This window comes from Centroberyx affinis, unplaced genomic scaffold, assembly GCF_046629955.1.
Source record: "Centroberyx affinis isolate AG114_WGS23_722 - 3 ecotype Tasmania unplaced genomic scaffold, CSIRO-AGI_Caff_v1 ptg000779l_1, whole genome shotgun sequence".
Classification (NCBI taxonomy): Eukaryota; Metazoa; Chordata; class Actinopteri; order Beryciformes; family Berycidae; genus Centroberyx; species Centroberyx affinis.
The window spans coordinates 173,173-192,531 of NW_027279387.1; the positions used below are offsets into that span (position 1 = coordinate 173,173).

Consider the following 19,359-nt stretch of genomic DNA (forward strand, 5'->3'; position numbering starts at 1 on the left):
CATGCTGAAATGTATAAAAAGGATGTAACATAAAATAATTTGGATATCACTCTTTTCTGTAATAAATCATGGATTGTATCTTTTAAATCAAATCTGAATGCTGTCTTAATTTGTGTTATTAGTATAATGCAAAACAGCAGAAAAACAGCCCCTGGCCTACAAGTCTGTTTGATATATTCATTTATTATGACTATCCAAGTGTAACTAAATCTGCTTATGGAACAAACGAGGGCAATGGAGTGTGGACATTTTTTTCCTCTTATTATCACAAACCACAAGTCTTCTTGCCAAAGACCATACACATATCATGCTGTTAAAAAGACTGTGTTTCTATGACAAACCCAGCATTTGTGTAGGATTTTTCCTCTAAGTTATGGCTGTTCTCCACCAGTGTCGGCGGGCCTTTTCTTCTGACTGCTGTTTTGTTTGTGTCCTGGTGGTAACACTGGTCTTCATGTTTTACAGCAGAGTCTAAACACTCCACAGCCTGAGGAAAGACAAAGATTTGGTTCATTTTGTGTTCTAATAGCAAAAGAACCAGTTTTCTTCATTTGTTATTAGCTGTTTCTGTCTTACCTGTTTTCCATCATCATGGCGGACGCCACACCAGCACATTTCCTTGTACTTCTTTGACCAGAAGCAGCAAAGATTACACACTGGTCGGATAAGCAGCGGTGTCACATCCTTGCCCTTATTGGATCCTGGGGAGAAAAGTAGCTGTTTAGAAATGAATTTATGCATTTTTGTCTGTTCCCTACAAAAAATACAGAGGCTCTGTTTTTAACACAGAGCTTATTCTCTAACTCAGCTGCACGTAAAATGAACTGTAACTTGTTTTAATATCAAGGAACTTGTGGGTCTGTCTATCAACAAAACAGCAGCAGTGATATTCACATGCGGTCAAACAAATATTTTAACAATATTCCAGACATCATCCCAACCACAGCATCATGAGTCAAGGATTTCAACCACTTTCGCTCTCTTTCAGTCAGCAGGCATTAACTCTTGGTCTCTATGAGAATGTCCCGATGACTGATGTTTTTCATGAAGCACAGATACAGTACCGGTTATGAAGGTAATCAGGAGGCCCACAGTGACTGTGGCCATACATCCAACGGCACTGAGGTATAAATATGACAGGGAGTACCAGGAGTCAGCCAAGGATGACCTGCAGAGGACAAAGGAGTCACAACACTGACATCCACAGACACAAATCATCAGACCACTGAGGCTTCAGCCAGCCAGTGTCATGAAACCCTGTTCAGAGCAAGAATAATAGAGAGAGGCTGCTTACTGTGTTTTTCCATATATTTAATTAAGGGAGTTTCAGAGTAACTCCTGTCAGCTCATCACAACTGGACTTGGTCTTGATTGGCTCCCCTTGTTAAAGAATTGTTAAAATCAGGGACCAGTATTGTGTCTGTTCTGCCTGTGAGGACTTTACATTTTGTTTAAATTCATTCAATAAATACCCTTTTAACTAAACTACATTAATTTGCAAAATATCCTGAAGAACATTATTTCTATCCTGAGTATATTTGACAGAAAAATCATGAAAACTGAATCATATTGAAGATATCCACTATTTAAAAATTACATTCAATTTAAAATTAAAAAATGTGACACCTAATACTTTTACAAAACTGTTGACATGTAAGTAAAGAAACATTTACGTTATGAGCTATTTTAAGACCAGGCAATGGTCTAAAAATAGCTCATTTAATCATTTAAATCCAATCTCAAATACTAACAGTTTTGAGATTGGAGTTCTTTATGTTTTTTTAATTTCAGGGCAATGCATTTTTAATTAAAAAATTAATATCCATCATTTTGGAATTGGAGGTAGTCGGTAGAGATGTCAGTGCAACAGAAGTGGGCCTGGTTGTGAAATGTGTACCTGTGTGGAAGATATGGCGTGTCAGTGACAGGAGAGGCAGATGAGTTGACCTGAATGCAGCCGTCTGTGCTGAGAGGCAGCGGCCGGGCGTTACCGGGCGGAGCTGGGTAGATGAAGGAACCCACACCGGCCCAGAAGGCCAAGGCAATACCTGCTATCAGACCTGCTGCAGCACCCTAGGGTGAACTGATAGTCAGTTTGATTCATTCCACACAAACTAGACATTATCTACTGAATTATCACCATCATCATTATTATTACAATTATTAGTATTAATAGTAGTAGTAGTAGTAGTACTAGTAGTAGCAGTATATTTTAAGGCATCATTCTATCATGTGGACTTCAATTTAGAAATAAAACTTTGGTATCTGATAATTAAATTTCAGTTGAGAGGCACTGGTGGTGAACATACCTTAGAATTGGTGCAGGGAAAGATTATACCGAGTGTAAAAAGCCCCAGCATGGGACCGCCACACATCCCATGGATACTCAACGCAGCCTTGCCACAGGAGGAAAAAATGAAGCAACCTTTGCAATATAGATCTAATTTATGTATATACATATAAATATGCATTTTTAAACTATGCAGCACATTTCTTGGCATTTACCTGGAAAACTCCTCCCATGTAGGAGGCAGCCACTGCCATTGAAGTGCAGATTATTCCAAAGAAAACACCTGCAAGAACGTAGATGCACGAGTCTCATGGTGTCAGATTCACTGCTAATGGCAACATCTTGTCCTCACATATGAAAAATGTGAAATGTATTATCTGCTTTGGCACCCGGACACATGCAAATGTAACATCTTGCAGTGTTGCGTTTGTGCTGTGCGGTGCAGACTAATCTGTAAACTGGATGTTGTATATTTACACAGTGCTTTGCTGGTCCAGGTGCTGGCTGTGTTGGACAGATTCACACACCACTGCTTGACAAAGTCCTCGTAGGTCACTGTTGCGAGGGCATTGATGCTGGCAGCCACTGTGCTGAGGGCGGTAATGAATATTTAATTGGTTTACTTAGTCATCAACATCCTCACTCATCAGTGTAAAGGAGAAATCTAGTTGAACAGAAGATATGCCTCTACAACCTTAAAGTTCCGCTGAACGCACACGCTACAAACAGTCCTGGGAGACCTGGGAACTCCCCCAGAATTTCCATCACAAAATAAGGCATGAGCTGGTGAGAAAACACATTAAAGTTCATGAGAGTTTTACAGCAGCGGAGCATGCGGTGACATGTCAACAAAGCCTGTGTGGAGAGAACAGCGACAGACCTGGTCAGGGGCAGAAACTTTCTGCGCTGTCCACGGATCGCAGTTGATGTAGAAAGCGTACATGATGAGACCAGACAGCACAGCACAAAACAGAATGACCAGGAGACCCAGGAGGTTGAGGTACAAAGCTCTGAGAAGTGAGCAACACACACAGATTGCTGCACAGACTAATGACAAAACACTACTGAGATGGCCTTCACCATAGACACACGGTCTCTTCTGCATCTATTCACTGTCAGTAGAAGAGCAGATGCTTACAGTCTGGCGTGGGTCTCAGTCCTGCAGGAGATGCACCTCTGGATGGTGGACTGGTTGACGCCGTAGATCCCAAGCCATGTGAATGTGCCTCCGATGGAGAGAGTCCAAAACGTGTGCCGTCTCAGAGGGTTCGGGTCAAAGCTGGGGACAGAGATTATTTGCCATCAACAGTAAAGTCCCACTAAATAGCAGAGATTCAGTACCATGGCAGTGTATTTAAGGAAAAAACCCAGCCTTGAATACTTTTACACCACTAACTATTCATTTGTGATGTTATTTTTAGATGAAGTGTTGTTATTTACTTTCTTGGTGTACTCAGTTTCCCTCAACCTGCTTCATCTACTTCAATTTCAATTAGTGATTTCCTACATTTATCAGAATGAGTTTCAATAACCCCCAGAGAAGGGGTGTGAACTTATTGTGGCTGCATTGCATTCTGGTCTATTGAGGCTACTGTCTGTGGAGAAATTGGTCTCTCTGCCTCTTCTAGGATGGATGTATGATTGCTGAATGTCAGTACAAAATAGTGAGTCTAGAAAGAAGCCCATCCTTTTTGATTCTGAGGGACTGACTCTGAAACCTGACGTTTACCGTTGATGTTTTAGATAGCTGTACATGTTTCTGCTATTAAACTCCATTGTAGCTGCAGTAGGAATATTTTGACATCACATCACTGTCTACATTTGGCCAGTGGGGATATGACCTGTGCCCAGAAATTCAAGGTACATCGCCAATAACTGTTTTTGAAGAGTGTTCAAGTGTTTTAGGCTGGATTTTTCCTTGAAATGTCTCCAGTGATCACTGACTAAACTGTTGTTGCTGATGTGAATTAGTGGATGTAAATCATAATGTAAATTCTTGTGGTTTTACATCTTATGAGCATGAGGCCATTAACACTTACTCAAAGACCGTGAGTCTGCCGCTTGTCTTCGCTGTCTCCCACATAGCCTCCAGCCCCCCAACCCTCCTGCTGCCCTGGACCAGCACCGTCAGGAAACCCACCACCATCACCACCATCTGAAAGGCATCTGTCCAAACCACTGCCTTCAGGCCTCCCTACACACACACAGACACAGCATTATACAGTAGATGATCAACAAGGACGTCCCTCTCACCCCACTAAATTGTTTCATCCATATTTGTTGTGACATCTGCTGCTACATCTGCTTTAAGGCAGTGCTAACACGCTCTGCCTGGGTGAGCGGCTCCGTTTACCTTATCAGTGTTTATGTTAAGAGAGGGAATATTTATTCAGGTGTGTTGCTTGAGCAGAAACAGACAGCGCCTGCCTGCCAGGAAGTCTAGTCACACTATGTTCGGTTTTCAGAGAAGCTGTAGTTTCTCCACTCACCAGCGAGCAATAGAAGGTGCACACGATGCCTGTGGCAAATATAGATCCCCAAAGATTGAAGCCCGTCACTGCAGAGAGAATATCAGGTTTTAGTGGAAGGCCCACACATGGAACAATGATTAAAATGAAGATAATCCATTTCAAAACAGTAACACTGTGTATCTGCACAGCAAAATCGTCAGTGGTGATCTAACTCTGGGTGTAGAAATCAACAGTTGTGCCAGTGTTTATATAAGTCCACACCCATCAGTTATTTTAAGGCTTTCGTTTTGACCAGCGGCCCCAGATTCACATCAGCTGTGTGGGTGGATAAATACTCCCAAATCATCACTTCCATATCAGTTCCAAATAATTGTCTCTGAAAAATCAACACTTACTGGAAAATGTGCTGTGTGCAGCAGGGCAAAAAGTAGGTGATAGTCTGCTGAATGTGATTTACCTTGGTTGAGGGCGAGGGCAGGAGCATACACCACAACTCCTGTGTATAGGATCTGAAATGTGGGCAAGCAGCAATGCAATTAAACATTATTTTCTATTCTTCTGTGTTTTTTTCAATAGATGACTCATACACTGGTACCAATATCTCTGTCTGTGTGTGCAAACTTACCGTCTGCACCATGTAGATTAGTGTTGCAACAACACGAACCCCCCTGCAGAACCGCAGCTCCAAATACTATATGGAAATTGCATTGATGGATCAAACAGAAGATAATAACAGCAGCTTCAAGCCCTATATTTACAGCTCGCCATATGTTTCTAGTTTGTGCAAGGCCAAGAAGCTGTATCAGTGACATATGCTGAAAGCGTATCGGAGACCACCTCGTGCTGATGTAATTATCCAGCACAGGATGTGCAGTCTGGGGGGATTACAGCCCAGGAGACTCTCTCTGTGTGCAGTAATGTAATCACCTGACTCAAGTCATCAGTGTGAACTCTAACTACGCTCCACAGCGAGCCTGAGCCGGTGCTGATGCCCCTCAGCACCAAGTCACAGGTGAATTGTGAAGGCATTTAACACCAAGTGCTCACTGCAGCAGAGCATTAACACATCCAGTTGAGCACAGCACTAAATGAACATCCCACACAGTGCCAAATCGGCAATTAAAAAATGAATAATGCATATTGGCAAGGGTGGAACATTAATATTACCTCATAGGCGCTTGTGATCTCTGATCTGTAAAAAACAGGCACGAAGAGTTCTGCAGTGGCCACGACCACGGCGGTGTAGGCGATCCCAAACAGGATGAAGGAGGCCCCAAAGCGGTAGACATCAGATGGGGATCCCAGGACGGTGACGGCTGACATGAAGCTGGCAGTGAGGGACAGAGCCACGGGGCCACAGGTCATCTGCCGGCCCCCGACCAGGAACTCTCTGGACGAGGCCTTCTTCCTCTCCTTCACCGCAAAAAACACCCCTATACCAGAGGAAACCAGGAAAAGACAAGCAAACACCACATAGTCCCACGCTTTAAAAGTCCCCACTCTGTTATCTGTGACTGTCATAACTGGTTGGTTAGTGGATGTTGTTGGTTCGGACAGGGAAGCTGCTTCTCTCTAATCTGGTTTCCAAGTAAAGTGTTTTTCAATGAAGACACTCACAAGTTCTCAGCATGAGTTGATGATTCAGGGAAAACTGACAGTCATTCAACTTGGGGAAGTTTTCTGTATACAGATAACTTATGAACTGGGTTAAATATTACCACATCTACAGCAGCCATTTCGTATTAACTAGGGATTTGATTTAAGTCTATTTCACTCTCACAGTTGCCTCTAATTCTTATGATGCTCATCACATATCATCATTTCCTAAAACTCAACTCCCTGGCTCCCCAGTTCTTAATGTTTTTCCAATTCCAATGTTTTTCTTTGTCATGTTGACATTTGTGAAATACTAAGTGGGCCGTGCAAATTGCTGAGACATTTAATCCAGTTAAAACAAAGCAGGCAAACTGGGCGTTGAAACACAGACTTAGAGGATAGGCTGCTTCGGTTCAAATAATTTTAACACTTAAATGCAATTTCTGCTCTTGCATGAATTATAACACCACTCCAACTGATGTAATTATACTTGTGTGACTTTGTAAAACGCCTGTCTTCAGCCACAACAGTTTGCATTGCAGCTCTGTGGTTGCAGTAACAGGAGAACAGTCGGGGGCCCACTTGACTTCAGGCAGGCTGTGCCTTTTAGGTGACGGGGGACTGTGTAACATGAGTCGGAATGAAAACTGTGTGTTGGATCAGACTCGTGCCAGTGCTGATGCTCTCCGCCAAAGAGAGGAGGTGAATAATGGATCCCGTCCCGCTGCTGCTGCTCATGCTCATACATTTGCCCCTTTCCTCGGCAGTCTACTCGGGGCCCTTACAGGCGGAGATCTCCAACGGCACTTTCCATCACTTTTTTGTTCCGGACGGGGATTACGAGGAGACCGAAGACCCGGAGAAATGTCAGATGCTGTTCAAGTTCTCGGACGTGCGGCCGTGCGGAGCCTCGGAGGACGGAGATGCGGTGGTACGGGATGACTTCATCATCACCAAGCATCTGACCGAGGACGCGGCCCGGCTGCTGGAGAGCATCGGCAGGACCGTCGCCTACGACCTGGACGGAGAGGACAGCTACGGGAAATTCCTCCGACGAGAGATATCCCAGATAAGCGAGGCTTTTACAAACGTGGACAAGTCTCTGTTGGAGCTGGAGGTGAAGTTCAAACAGAGTCAAGACACTGACCTTAAAGAGGAGCACCAGCTCAACGGATATATAGTCAAGCCCATTAATGATGTTAGAGAGACTTTGAGGGGAACTACGGACATCTCTGTGGGACTGAAAGACAAGCACGAGCTGCTCTCTCTCATCATTCGTAGTCATGGTACCAGACTGAGCCGTCTGAAAACAGAGTATCTTTCTGTATAGTGGGGATTATGGCGACCTAGGGTGTGTGTGTGTGTGTGTGTGTGTGTGTGTGTGTGTGTGTGGAGAGAGAGAGAGAGAGAGAGAGAGAGAGAGAGAGAGAGCGAGAGAGACCCTCCAGTTCAGTAAACAACTGGAAAGTTCATCGTGATTGAAGAATGTCCTTCCTAAGTATCTTAAGTATCTCTGACCTTTATCCCCATTCCTTGTAAATGTATCATTTGGAAAGAGCTCTATAACACAAACATCGACACATTCCTCAGAGTCAGGACACGGGAGGGAAATGAAACGTGAACCTAAATTATGCCTGCACGGGCCCCTCTGTGCCACCTCTGAGACATTTTCACCTCCAGAAAGTAGAGTATGATAATAAAGACCCTTCAAGTGGATTTATTGGCCTATGAATCAGTACAGCAGCCCTTTTTGTCATTATGTTTTAAGTGAAGTTGTTTACAATTTGTTAGACGATATTATGAAGATTTTTTTTTTTATCACTGATCAAATAAATAGTTAAAATATTAATCATAGATCTGCTTTTTCCCCTTTTTCTCTCAAGCATGCAATATTCTACTTGAATATATCACATAAAATGTAATTGTAAAGTAATTTTTTTGCATGTGAAATTAATGGGTTTTCTCATTACTGGGCTTACTGGCACTAAGTCTATGGCATGCCCTTCTAACTTTTCCTGAGACAATGTCATACTGCAGTGTATAAACATAAACATAGTGCATACTGGCAGCCATAAACACCCTCCATTCTTTAACGCTTGAGGTTTACATAAACAATGAAAGCTTTGAAATTTGAACTTCTGATTTTTGCCCATTTATGTCAATGGAATGTGACTCTCTCCTGTTATTTCATTGCGTCACTGCGTCTATTGTTGGTATTACAAGTGACAGACCAAAGAGTTCAAAGTCTAATTGAATATCCCTTCAAGTGGCCCTGCATGGTTAATTGGCGTCTGAAGTCTGTCATTGCCTCCCACTTCCATCTGGAAGTCATCTGCTCCAGTATGAAATATTTTTGTCCAAAGGCGACCACTGTCGTCATTATCTACTCTTTTTACTGTCACAATCCATAAAATCTGTGGTTGATATGAAATGCTTTTGTGTTGAAATTGTGTCTGTGGTATTGGATGACATCATTTCACTTCAGTTAGATGTACATTCTGAATGGCATGTCTAAATCTTTATCAAAACACTCCTGTTTTGCTGTTCTGCCCAGTTGAAACATGACATCTCATTTCATTTTTTTGCTCTGAGTTGCTCTGAATCCCTCAAAGGCATTAACTTTGCCCCACAGAGTCACACACTCAAATCAAATCCAGTCTTTTGCTTCAAAGAACTGATTGACAGTTTGTCGTCCCTTGAATTAAATATTTTGAATGCCTCTGATACTAAACTGTGTATTTTCTGCCATTAACTATTGTTTAAAATAGGAACCTTTGCTCTCATTCCTACCAACCAATGCAGCAACCACAAACCAACTGCTGAGCATGACCGCTTTTTTACAGAGATAATGTCCCTGTAGATGTGAGGCAGCCAGATGGGCTGCCATGGGCGCAACTGGGTGTGATTTCCTCTGTCTGGTTTTCCTCACGGTCCGGCTTCCCCTGAGGGACCCCTGTTCAAAAAACAGCTCTCTGTAGCACAGAGCGGGCCTGTCCAACCCTGTCAAAAACCCAGAGCCTCTGAGAAACACTGTGTGCCCAGGTTCTTCACTGTCAGGGGCGCAGCAAAGAGCTCAAAAAACGATTGTGTGCCTTTGAATTTCCAATATGCGAGCATGGTTTGAAAGACAATGAAGGTCACTAAAAGCTCTCAGAAGTGACACACCCATCTTGCCTGTCTATTTATGCCCTAAACCATTTATTCTCTCTGTAGGAATATTTCATTTGTGGGATAACTTGAGGACCCTGACACTTCAAAGCTGGGACATGAGAGTCAAACATATTGTTGTGAGAGTGGATTCTCCTCGCTGGCATATTTTAAGAACAAACAAGTACTGCTGAAGAATGCAGGCAGGCGATGACCTGAGACCCAGTGATCCCACTCTTTGTCCTGCGAGCAGAACCAGAACCACAGACAGCTGGGAGGAAACCTCAGGCTGTGGAGGAATGTCAGTATTTGTATTTCAGCAGCTATGAAAATACTACTGCTACTACTATTACTACTACTTCTATTACTAATACCACAACTACTACTACTAGTATTACTATTACAACTACTACTACTGCTCTTACTATTACTACTATTACTACTACTACAACCACTACTTCTAGAATTACTACTGCTAGTACTACTACCATTACTACTGCTACTATTATTATTGCTATTACTACCACCACTACTAGTATTATACTATTATATTACTACTACTAATAATAATAATAATAATAATAATAATAATAATAATAACAATAGTAATAATCATCATCATCATCATCACCATCATCATAATAATAATAAAAGTATTTAAAATATATTAAACCTTAAATATCACAGACCTTTTCCTTCTTTGCTGAAGATACAAGTTGGTCGTTGTTCAGATACTCTAATGAGTGAATTCACATCTAACATCTGTGGCTACTTGATGTTGTAAAATAAGGTAGTATACACTAATTTCTAGGTATAGTGCATGTGCCAAGTGTATAAATAAGACATATTTGCCACTGTGATGTATTTTACTGTGTGATCATTCTTGGTAAACAGACAGAAGTCATTGTACAAGTTACACTTTTTACACCATGAACAGTGCAGAACAGTGAATCTCTGCTGCACTGTTGCTCTACCCAGAAAATAACTTTGGTTATTTTCAAAATTGCTCATCTTTTCATCTTGTCAGAAAGTGCGAGTAATAATCTGGCAGCCTGCTGAGAGGCTCAAGTTTTAATTTCCTTTTCAGTTGTACTTGATATTATTTGAGAAAGAATAGGCTTCAGTGGTCTCTACAGTATTAATCAACAATAAATTTAGGATATACGCATTGTGGGAGACTTTGAGCAATAGCCTACAATAATGTGGAGGAACCGCTTAAGGGCCAAGCTGAGAAATGTCAGGAAATGTGTGAAGCCAGTGTTTGGATTAGATGTCAGAAAGATTAAATTTCCCATAAAAGTTGCAGGAAAGTAATTACAGCTCATAGTGGCTGGTGTGCGTGTTGCCAGTGAAATAAAACTATCTTTAATATAATCAAGCATAATGCTAACATAATTAGGAAATTATAATGTCTGAATGTCTGAAGTATGTGATTAGAGGAAGATTTTAATACCAGCAACTTACTTTGATGCACAGCTAAGCAATGGCTTCATTTTTATTGTATTGTGTTGTGTATTTGGAACTGTTTTATTTTTGACAGTTTCCTCACTCAGTGGAAAAGCTTTGGTCACTGGGCTTCGTTCACTGAGTGTTCAGAAGTGGTTCGATAAAAGAGTGCCAGCATCCCGCCCCTTGTAATACCAACAGAAATGCAAGCAGCTGCAGTTGTAAAAAATAATGCTATAAAACTTTTGACTCCATTAGTGGTCCTCGTCTTCCCCTGCTGACACACCAGTGAACTCGTGATGCCACAGAAGACCAAAAAGAGCTTTAGATAAGTGCCTGACAGGACTAAAAGATTAGTTTTGCATGGCATTTTATTTTTCAAAAATATTTTGATTGGGGTACGACCTCAAGAACATCAAAACATTTCCCTCAAATACAGTTTGGTCTTAATGCTCATGTTTTTCCTTGAATTAACACAAATGCATTCTGCATACATACAGTTCAAAAAGTACATTTACATATCTTGTTTTGAATGGGTACATAATGATACACAGTTGCCCTTTGAAATGTGAGAATACACATCCATCAATTCATCCTCAATACAGATTTCAAAGTTGTGCTATTGATCTTCTGCCTGTGTTTCTTTTTTCTTTTTTTTCAAACCAGCAGATTTTACAGGAAGAAATTTTGTATAACTATTCTCCTCTTGAAGAGCAAGCAATAACACTGAACAGTTCATTCATAAAGAGGGACAGAAAAAAAGCACCAGAGGAACTGAAATCATCTTCAGTAAAATGTCACCCCCTTTTCATTTCCGTGTGAGTGAGAGCCAGTGTCCTGTGCTTTCTCTGTGCCAAGCTGTGTGGAGGCTCTCACTGCCGAGTCCCTGGGTAGAAAATGCCACTGGAGCAGGGCTCGCCACCGCTTCAGGAAGAGACAGGTGTGTGTGTGTTTGGCTGCGTGGCGGCCTGTCACACGCAGCCGTTCTCCTGTCTGGGCTTGTGCACCACGGGGGTGTGTGGAGGGTAGAGGGAAGGAGCCAGCGTGCACAGGAAGCCAGCCAGCAACGTCAGGCCCAGTCCGCCCCACGCGCAAAACATGGACCAACCGTACCCATGACTGATGTCCTCTGGTATTCCAAACATGTAGCGAGGATAGCGGGACAGTTCAAAGTTGATCCCAGCCACACATGTGCAAAGGGAGATGATGCAGCATGTCCCTGCGAGAGGGAGAGAGAAAGAGAGAAAGAGAAGAGAGAAGGGAAAAAAACAAGTCAGACAAGACAGCAACCCAGTTTCACCTCTTCCCCACACACTCCTCCAACGCTTCATTTCACTGAATGCATCTGTCAAGGTACTGAAAGGCCTGGTTTGCCTGGTCAGCCCCTCTCCAAATAACTGAGACTCTGCTGCCCCTCCGTGGTGCTTCAGGGTAGCGCTCTGCATGTAAAGTAGCTCTTACCTCCCATGAGGAAAAGAAGTCCAGCAACATACTGCATCAGATCATGCTCCTTACAGCAGCCCAGCACGCCTACGGCCCAGCCGAACAGGATGATGGACACAGCCATGCCTATGAAGCTGGCCGTCATCCTCTGTAGGTCTGCGTGGGGCACAAGAGGAGTGAATATTGAGCCTGATATTTGTGAACATGCCAAGCTCCACTGTTAATTCACCCAAAAATATGAAAAGGGGGCTGTGGGAACTTACGGAGCGCGTGCCACTCATCCTGCCGTATGGTCTTGGTCAGATTGATTGGCAGATTCCTCGGCAGCGCTGATGATGAATAGTAGTATTTTATTGGTGTGCAGCGCCGAACCAATCCTGTGGATGTAAACAACACAAAAGAGGATGTCACATAAGCATTGAAATGAGATGAAGCGATATCACACGGCTCTCTGCCCCCCTCCTCCCTCCCTCCCTCCTCCACCCACCCATCCATCCACCCACACACCCGCACCATTGTAGAGTAGCTTATTGTACACATACGGAGGTTTGTGTTACTACAGCGTGCCCTTTTGTGCTGAAAAAACATCACGCGTCGACTGTGCTGTTACTGTACTGCGTAGGCCTTGAAGGACTGTGCGCAGCATCAGCACCTTAGATAGCGCATTCGTGCACAAAGCCCTGTGAAAACCCCCGTGAACGGCGTCGCACACACAACACTGTAAACACACAAATGCCCCCAAAACAAAACACATTTTGATCAAATATTACCGAAACACAATCTCATAATCAAACCTTTAAAGATCAGATCCTCTGTCTCCAAGTCAAATCCCTCCCGATGGCACTTTCTCCACAGTCCGGTGATGGTGGAGTTGAATTGCCGACTGCAGAGGGACTCCATGGCCGGGGCAGGAGGCAAGAAGTGCCGTTTAGCCCGCAGCAGCACTCCGCCGCTGGAGCCCTTTCTCTCAACATTATTCTCCTTTGGTAGCATGCGAAGTGGAAGGTTGTTGTTGGAGATGTAAATGTATCCTGGGTCGTTTCTTTTGTTGGAATAATTCTTGCAGCGTTCCCGGTGCCTCCTTGCGTCGGTCTCGTACCAGTTGTCAGTGCTGATTGCTATTGCTATCAATCCTAAAGCACAAAATGCCAAAAAGAGACCTGCCACCGTTAAAGTCCTCATAGCAGCCATGTTCCATGCGTATCTCGCCTTGCTGCCGTGATAATTCCACGGGACAGCAGTATTCCGCTCCTGGCTGCTGTTATCAGTGTCTGAGATGGTGCTATAATTCAACAATGAATGGAAATCTAAAATTCAGATAAATTCCCAAAGCCTTCATTTCTCTGATTTGCCTGGCAGCGCCGAAAAGAATCAAATTCTGAGGCACAGGATAAATTCATTTGGGCCTCGATAAGCTGTTTTGGTTGTCTCCTCTCTGCCTCTGAACTCAGTCTAGCCTAGATACTGGTCACTCCAACATTTCTTTCCAGTAGATGGAGACAGAGCAAATATGTGAAAGCACAACAAGGCCCAGGCCTGCACTTACAATTGATCACTGTCTTTAGGAATTGATCGCCAAACTTTCACAAAGTCCTGCCAGAGAGAGTAGCCTCTCTTACCATAATGTGTTATAAGTATGAGTGAATAAATAAGACCTTCATCAAGCAGCTGGGCTACTAGTCTTCTCTTAAGAGTTCAGTTATTATGGCTAAATACCAATTGAGAGACCATATCAAACCCCACGAGGACCTCATCTGAGACTGTTGTTCCAGGAACAGTGTGTCAGCAGATCGGACAGACTGCCCGTGGTAACTTTCCATCCCATTTGGAAAATATGACCAATCAAAATAACAATAAAAATATCATATCCTTTCAATATCCTTTCTATCCTATGGCTATCCTATGGCTCTAAGTGCTGTCAGTCAGATGTGTGTGTGTGGGTGTGTGTGTGTGGGTGTGTGTGTGCTTGATTCAACACTATGGGGAAAATATAACAAATAAAGCACCAAAACAACATGGTACAGAGACACAGGATCTTAGGCCATTTCTATCATGTTTCCGCTTGTGTTCTGATGGTCAGCACTTCCTCAAATGGAACCATAATACTAAACTTTAAAAAGGGGAACAAGCCTGATTCCAAACTTCACTTTTGGTTTCGGCTCCTCTCTGCAGTCACTCTTGAAAATTCCTATATGAGTAAATTTCATTGGATGTTTTTCTCCGTTGATACATGATAACTTAGAAACCGAGTAGAAGTTTAACCAAAGTTGCCTACAGGCCTACAGAGCAAGTTTAGGATATAGGAACTTGTTTCACCCTCAGTATAAAGTGTTATAACAATGTTATTCTGCTTTGGTGTTAACTTGTGATATTCATTTCTGATCACTTCAACAGTTGTCATTAGTGATAACAAATAATGGCAAGAACTGAATCATCAGCGTAACTCTTTCATGATATATTATCTGAAGATATTTTCATATGCCTACAAATCACCCAAAGTGGATTCTAATACAAAAAAATATACTGTTCATATGGTTTGGAAATAACTTTCTGTGATCAAAAAGCATACTTGCTGCAATGACTGTTTTTTTGTACCATGACTACAATAGGTGGAAGATTTCTTCTGTGAGTTCTAGTTGCCTGTAATCTAACCTCAAAAAGTACTGTGCAGTTGTATTTTTTAGGCGAATGGGGAATGAATGTAAATATGATTGGCTACACGACGCTTCACAGTCAGGAACTAACCAGTCATTATGAACTTGACAAATAGATGATATGTAGGCTGTAGGATCCAGCTTATATTTCTCACTGGGACACTTTCAGTTCCTATTTGTCAAGTCAATGTTGAGCGACATTGTACGTTTCTCAACAAAGCAGTAAGAAAAACAACATTTATCACCAGCTTCAGGAACACAGATTCTCATGCTACATTGTTTACATGATGGATGGCTATGTTATATCATCTGTAAGTACTATTGTTTGATTATAACATGTTAATACAGATTTTGATGGTACTTTGTGATGGTGAGAGGATCTTGTACTGTATTAGGTTTATACCAAACAGTGACCAAATAGTGAATAACTGTTTCTATATTTAAAGAAGATTAAATATTCATGTATATTATAGTTACAGCTAAAAGTAATTCTGGCCTAACACTTGAAACAATGTTTTGTCTGATTGTGGCTAGACAAAGAGGCACAAACTTTACCTTTCTCAATAACAAAATCTTATTTTTTCTTTGCCAAAGGCATCAGAGGAAATTATTCCAAATGAGCCAGAGATTTATCGGCCACCTGCGGAGTTGTACTCCTACCTCTCTAACGTGGGAGAGATTTATGAAGGTGAGAGGACTGGATTTAAATGTGGAGTAGAGCATGAATCACTGCGTGGCTGAGCGCCTTGTCTTTTGTCATTTTTCAGACCACAGATGGAACTACCATTCTGAGCGCGTGCAACAGACCGACTTCGACAATTCTCCAGGAAATCACTTCGCAGAGCTTCAGTGTGTTTCTCCTCAACAACTGCTGCAGCCCTATCGCTACAGCAGTGAGCCTCTCCCCCTTCACCTGGACCCGGCACTCGGACCGCTGTCTGTGTCACCACAAGTAAGATGTTATCTGGCCAAGTTTAGAGCTCATGTTCATGATGGCATTGTAGTGCAAAGAAGCAATCTCAACATATAAGGTTTAAATAATTACAAGCATCTATAGTAACCAGGAATATGCAGTATATGATTATACACGTTCCCAACCCAACCCATCATCCTACAACAAAAAAACACGTTCCTTGAATTTAAGTCAGTTTTCAGTGTAACCTCACCATTAACATGAAGCAGTAATGCTTCGCCCTGAAGAATAGCCATAATGTCATGTATTACACGGTTTTCCACTGACTTAAGATTGCTCAATGAATATTTCCCCTGAGTGAAGAGACATTTGCCCACTGCAGCCTACTCATCATAAGAATGGGACTAGAACAGGAACTCAAGCACAAAGAGGACGCACACACACCAAAATTGGGGTAATATACTTAATTAAATTAGGGCAAATACTTATATTTTGTTGTTTCATAAATGTTTCATATATTCCTCTCTATGTTAAGTGAGGATAATCATAAACCAGTGCACATTGAATGTGGCAGTGCAAAAGGGAAGGGATTCAAGCTCCCTTGGGACCCTATCTGTGCCCACAACCATAGGGAAAATAGACAATTTTTTGTGTGAATTTCTGTAAAGAAGGAAAATGTTGTGGTTTTTGCTCATTTTGTGATTGAAGAAAACAGCATTGTGATGTGTGATTTGGACCGTTGGGGATATTTTCACTGAAATGTCATGCTCCTGCTGATGATTGAATTCTATTTTGGCATAGCTACTTCCTCTTTTAGCACAAAGAAACCCTTGTCACTACCACACTAAAAAAAAAAGTCAGTCCTTGATTGCGAACAAAATAATACAGCTCTATTGCCACTTTATGAAAACACGAACCATGACATGCTTTAATTTTTCCCCTAAAGATCCCATATTACACCCCCGCCCTGTGCTACCAGTACCAAGCGTCTGCATCTCCTGCCCACTACTGCTCAGAAGAGGAACAAAGAGCACAAAGTCCACCGCTCGAGGTGTCAGAGGGGGAGGATGAATTTGAAGACCACAACCCTGCCTCCTTAAGGAAAGACACCGGTGAGTATGGACGTTTACATTAAATCCTAATGAACTGAATAACACAGGGTCTCACATCCATTCGTTTTGCTCGAGGGTCATGAACAGGCTAACAGAGATTCTCGACCTCGGCATCCCTCTCTGTCTTTTAGGAGACCTGTCGAATTTACAGACCCTGAGGCATTTGAAATCCTTCATATCAGTATATTTAACAATCGCAAAGAAGATTATATTACTAAATTGGAAGGACAGAACAAAATTATCCATAGACCACTTGCTAACTTACTGAGAGAACACTAAACCTTTGAGAAACTAACTGCAACTCTAAGAAATAAAGTTAAAACATATCTGGACTCCTGTGGTCCCCATTTTTTAAATACCTTGAGAGCTGATTCCCCACCACCCATTGTTTCTAAAATATCATAAATATCATATAGACCAACAACATGCTCTAATATACCAGACTTTATATTACACAGTGTGCAATACCCTATATATTACTTGTATATTCTGTATATTATGTGCTGTATTGCTTGTGTTTGCGTTTGTTTATGCCTATTTTCCCTTTGACTTTGTACTGTTCTTCTTGTGATGTGATGTAATGTTTTGTACTAGTCTTGTCGAGTATTAAGTTATTGTGTGTTCACTATATCACCCCATGTCTTTGTATTTTTCTTGTGATATCTTGCTGAATTAAAGAAAGAAAACAGAATAACATATGGAAGGCTGAGGAAATGATAACTGCCAGGTAAAATTCTCATATTCTCATATTTCCACTCCAGGTAACAAGAAGAAGATCCGCTTGTACCAATTCCTACTGGATTTGCTAAGAAATGGTGACATGAGTGACAGTATCTGGTGGGTGGACCAGGACAAGGGCATCTTCCAGTTCTCCACAAAACACAAAGAAGCTCTGGCCAGCCACTGGGGCCTGCAGAAGGGCAACCGCAAAAAAATGACCTATCAGAAGATGGCCCGCGCTCTGCGGAACTACGGCAAGACCGGAGAGATCAAGAAAGTAAAGAAGAAGCTAACCTATCAGTTCAGTGGGGATGTGCTAAGGAAACTCTGTTTAGAGAGCACGTATCAGTATCCCCACTGACGAGGGAGCAAAGGTTTTCTTTCATTACGCTGAAATCACTAAATCAGCCAAGATGACATGTTCATTTTTGCAGTTTTGCTTACAAGGCTGTATTTATTTATTTGTAACACCAGGGTTCTTCCAGTGTGACATTTTCTAACTTCTACCTTAAACTGATTGATCATACTCCAGCATGAGGTGTGTGAGTGTGTGTTTGTGCTTGTGTGTGTATGTGTGTGTGTGTGTGTGTGTGGCCTAGCAACACCTAACTATATTGCACAGTAGTCATTATCGCTTACTAATTAATGGATTCTGCAAAGTCAACCTTTCCTGGAGGGTAATCCTGTTAACAGACCTTGTCATGTATTTTCCACCCATCTGGTGACGAATAAACCACAGAAAAAGAAGATTAAGTGATGAGACTGAGAGCTGAATGAGAATCTTCCCTCGACTTTGCTTCTTCTCTCTCTGGCGAGGCTTTTCCTGTCAGAATCAAAGGTCGTTGGCACGTCAAAATATACTGTACATACATTTTAACATTATGCATGACTTTTGATCATTTTCTCATGAATATGTGTAAATGAATGTCATCTTGTGGAAAAACTATGTATTTCAACATAGAGGAAAAAAATAAAAAGTAGTATGGCGTAGTATGGAGTATTAATTGGCACACACAATAATGCTGACGCGCTTCAGCCTATACAGCCTTCATCAGAGCATATGAAAACATGGTCATCGTGTATATATCCCTAATAAATAATCTCAACAGGTGAATGTAATGAAGACAATTAATCAGGATCCAGTCTTATTAAGTGGGTGGCATCATAACATCACAAAGCCAAAGGTCAATATCATAGTTTCCAAACTGTGGCACAAGCCCCTCTAGTGGTACACAGCAGCATTACAAGTGACACTTTGATACAAAGAGAACAAGATGCAGTTAAAGGTCGACATAATTAGTGGTACTATGGTTATTTACAGACAGTGGTGGAAAGTAACGAAGTACATTTACTCAAGTACTGTACTTAAGTACAATTTTGAGGTACTTGTACTTTGAGTATTTCCATTTTATGCTACTTTGTACTTATACTCCACTACATTTTAAAGGGAAATATTGTACTTTTTACTCCATTAAATTTATTTCACAGCTATAGTTACTAGTTACTTTTCATATCAATATTTTATATTTAAAACATTTGATCATCTTTATAAAATAGCTATAAAATA

The 19,359-nt window shown here is 41.8% G+C and overlaps 4 protein-coding genes across 4 annotated transcripts; 2 read left to right on the top strand and 2 right to left on the bottom strand.

Moving 5' to 3' along the window:
* Positions 1–313: 313 nt before the first annotated feature.
* Positions 314–6,282, bottom strand: slc5a12 (solute carrier family 5 member 12). Its single transcript, XM_071520198.1, has 15 exons — positions 5,929–6,282; positions 5,387–5,452; positions 5,219–5,270; positions 4,780–4,847; positions 4,330–4,484; positions 3,429–3,569; positions 3,171–3,300; positions 2,985–3,073; positions 2,768–2,880; positions 2,506–2,573; positions 2,310–2,396; positions 1,898–2,073; positions 1,065–1,168; positions 577–701; positions 314–487 (listed from the first exon to the last, which is right to left on the bottom strand). The coding sequence occupies exons 1-15, from the start codon at positions 6,280–6,282 to the stop codon at positions 314–316; spliced, it is 1,902 nt and encodes a 633-aa protein (XP_071376299.1).
* A 754-nt stretch (positions 6,283–7,036) lies between these two features.
* Positions 7,037–9,081, top strand: fibina (fin bud initiation factor a). Its single transcript, XM_071520213.1, has one exon. The coding sequence runs from the start codon at positions 7,067–7,069 to the stop codon at positions 7,685–7,687; it is 621 nt and encodes a 206-aa protein (XP_071376314.1). The 5' UTR covers positions 7,037–7,066; the 3' UTR covers positions 7,688–9,081.
* A 2,254-nt stretch (positions 9,082–11,335) lies between these two features.
* Positions 11,336–13,812, bottom strand: tmem276a (transmembrane protein 276a). Its single transcript, XM_071520212.1, has 4 exons — positions 13,188–13,812; positions 12,657–12,770; positions 12,412–12,549; positions 11,336–12,169 (listed from the first exon to the last, which is right to left on the bottom strand). Exons 1-4 carry the CDS (start codon positions 13,582–13,584, stop codon positions 11,922–11,924), a joined length of 897 nt encoding a protein of 298 aa, XP_071376313.1. The 5' UTR covers positions 13,585–13,812; the 3' UTR covers positions 11,336–11,921.
* A 1,406-nt stretch (positions 13,813–15,218) lies between these two features.
* Positions 15,219–18,984, top strand: spi1a (Spi-1 proto-oncogene a). Its single transcript, XM_071520197.1, has 5 exons — positions 15,219–15,358; positions 15,642–15,735; positions 15,815–15,999; positions 16,907–17,072; positions 17,834–18,984. Exons 1-5 carry the CDS (start codon positions 15,332–15,334, stop codon positions 18,151–18,153), a joined length of 792 nt encoding a protein of 263 aa, XP_071376298.1. The 5' UTR covers positions 15,219–15,331; the 3' UTR covers positions 18,154–18,984.
* Positions 18,985–19,359: the final 375 nt, after the last annotated feature.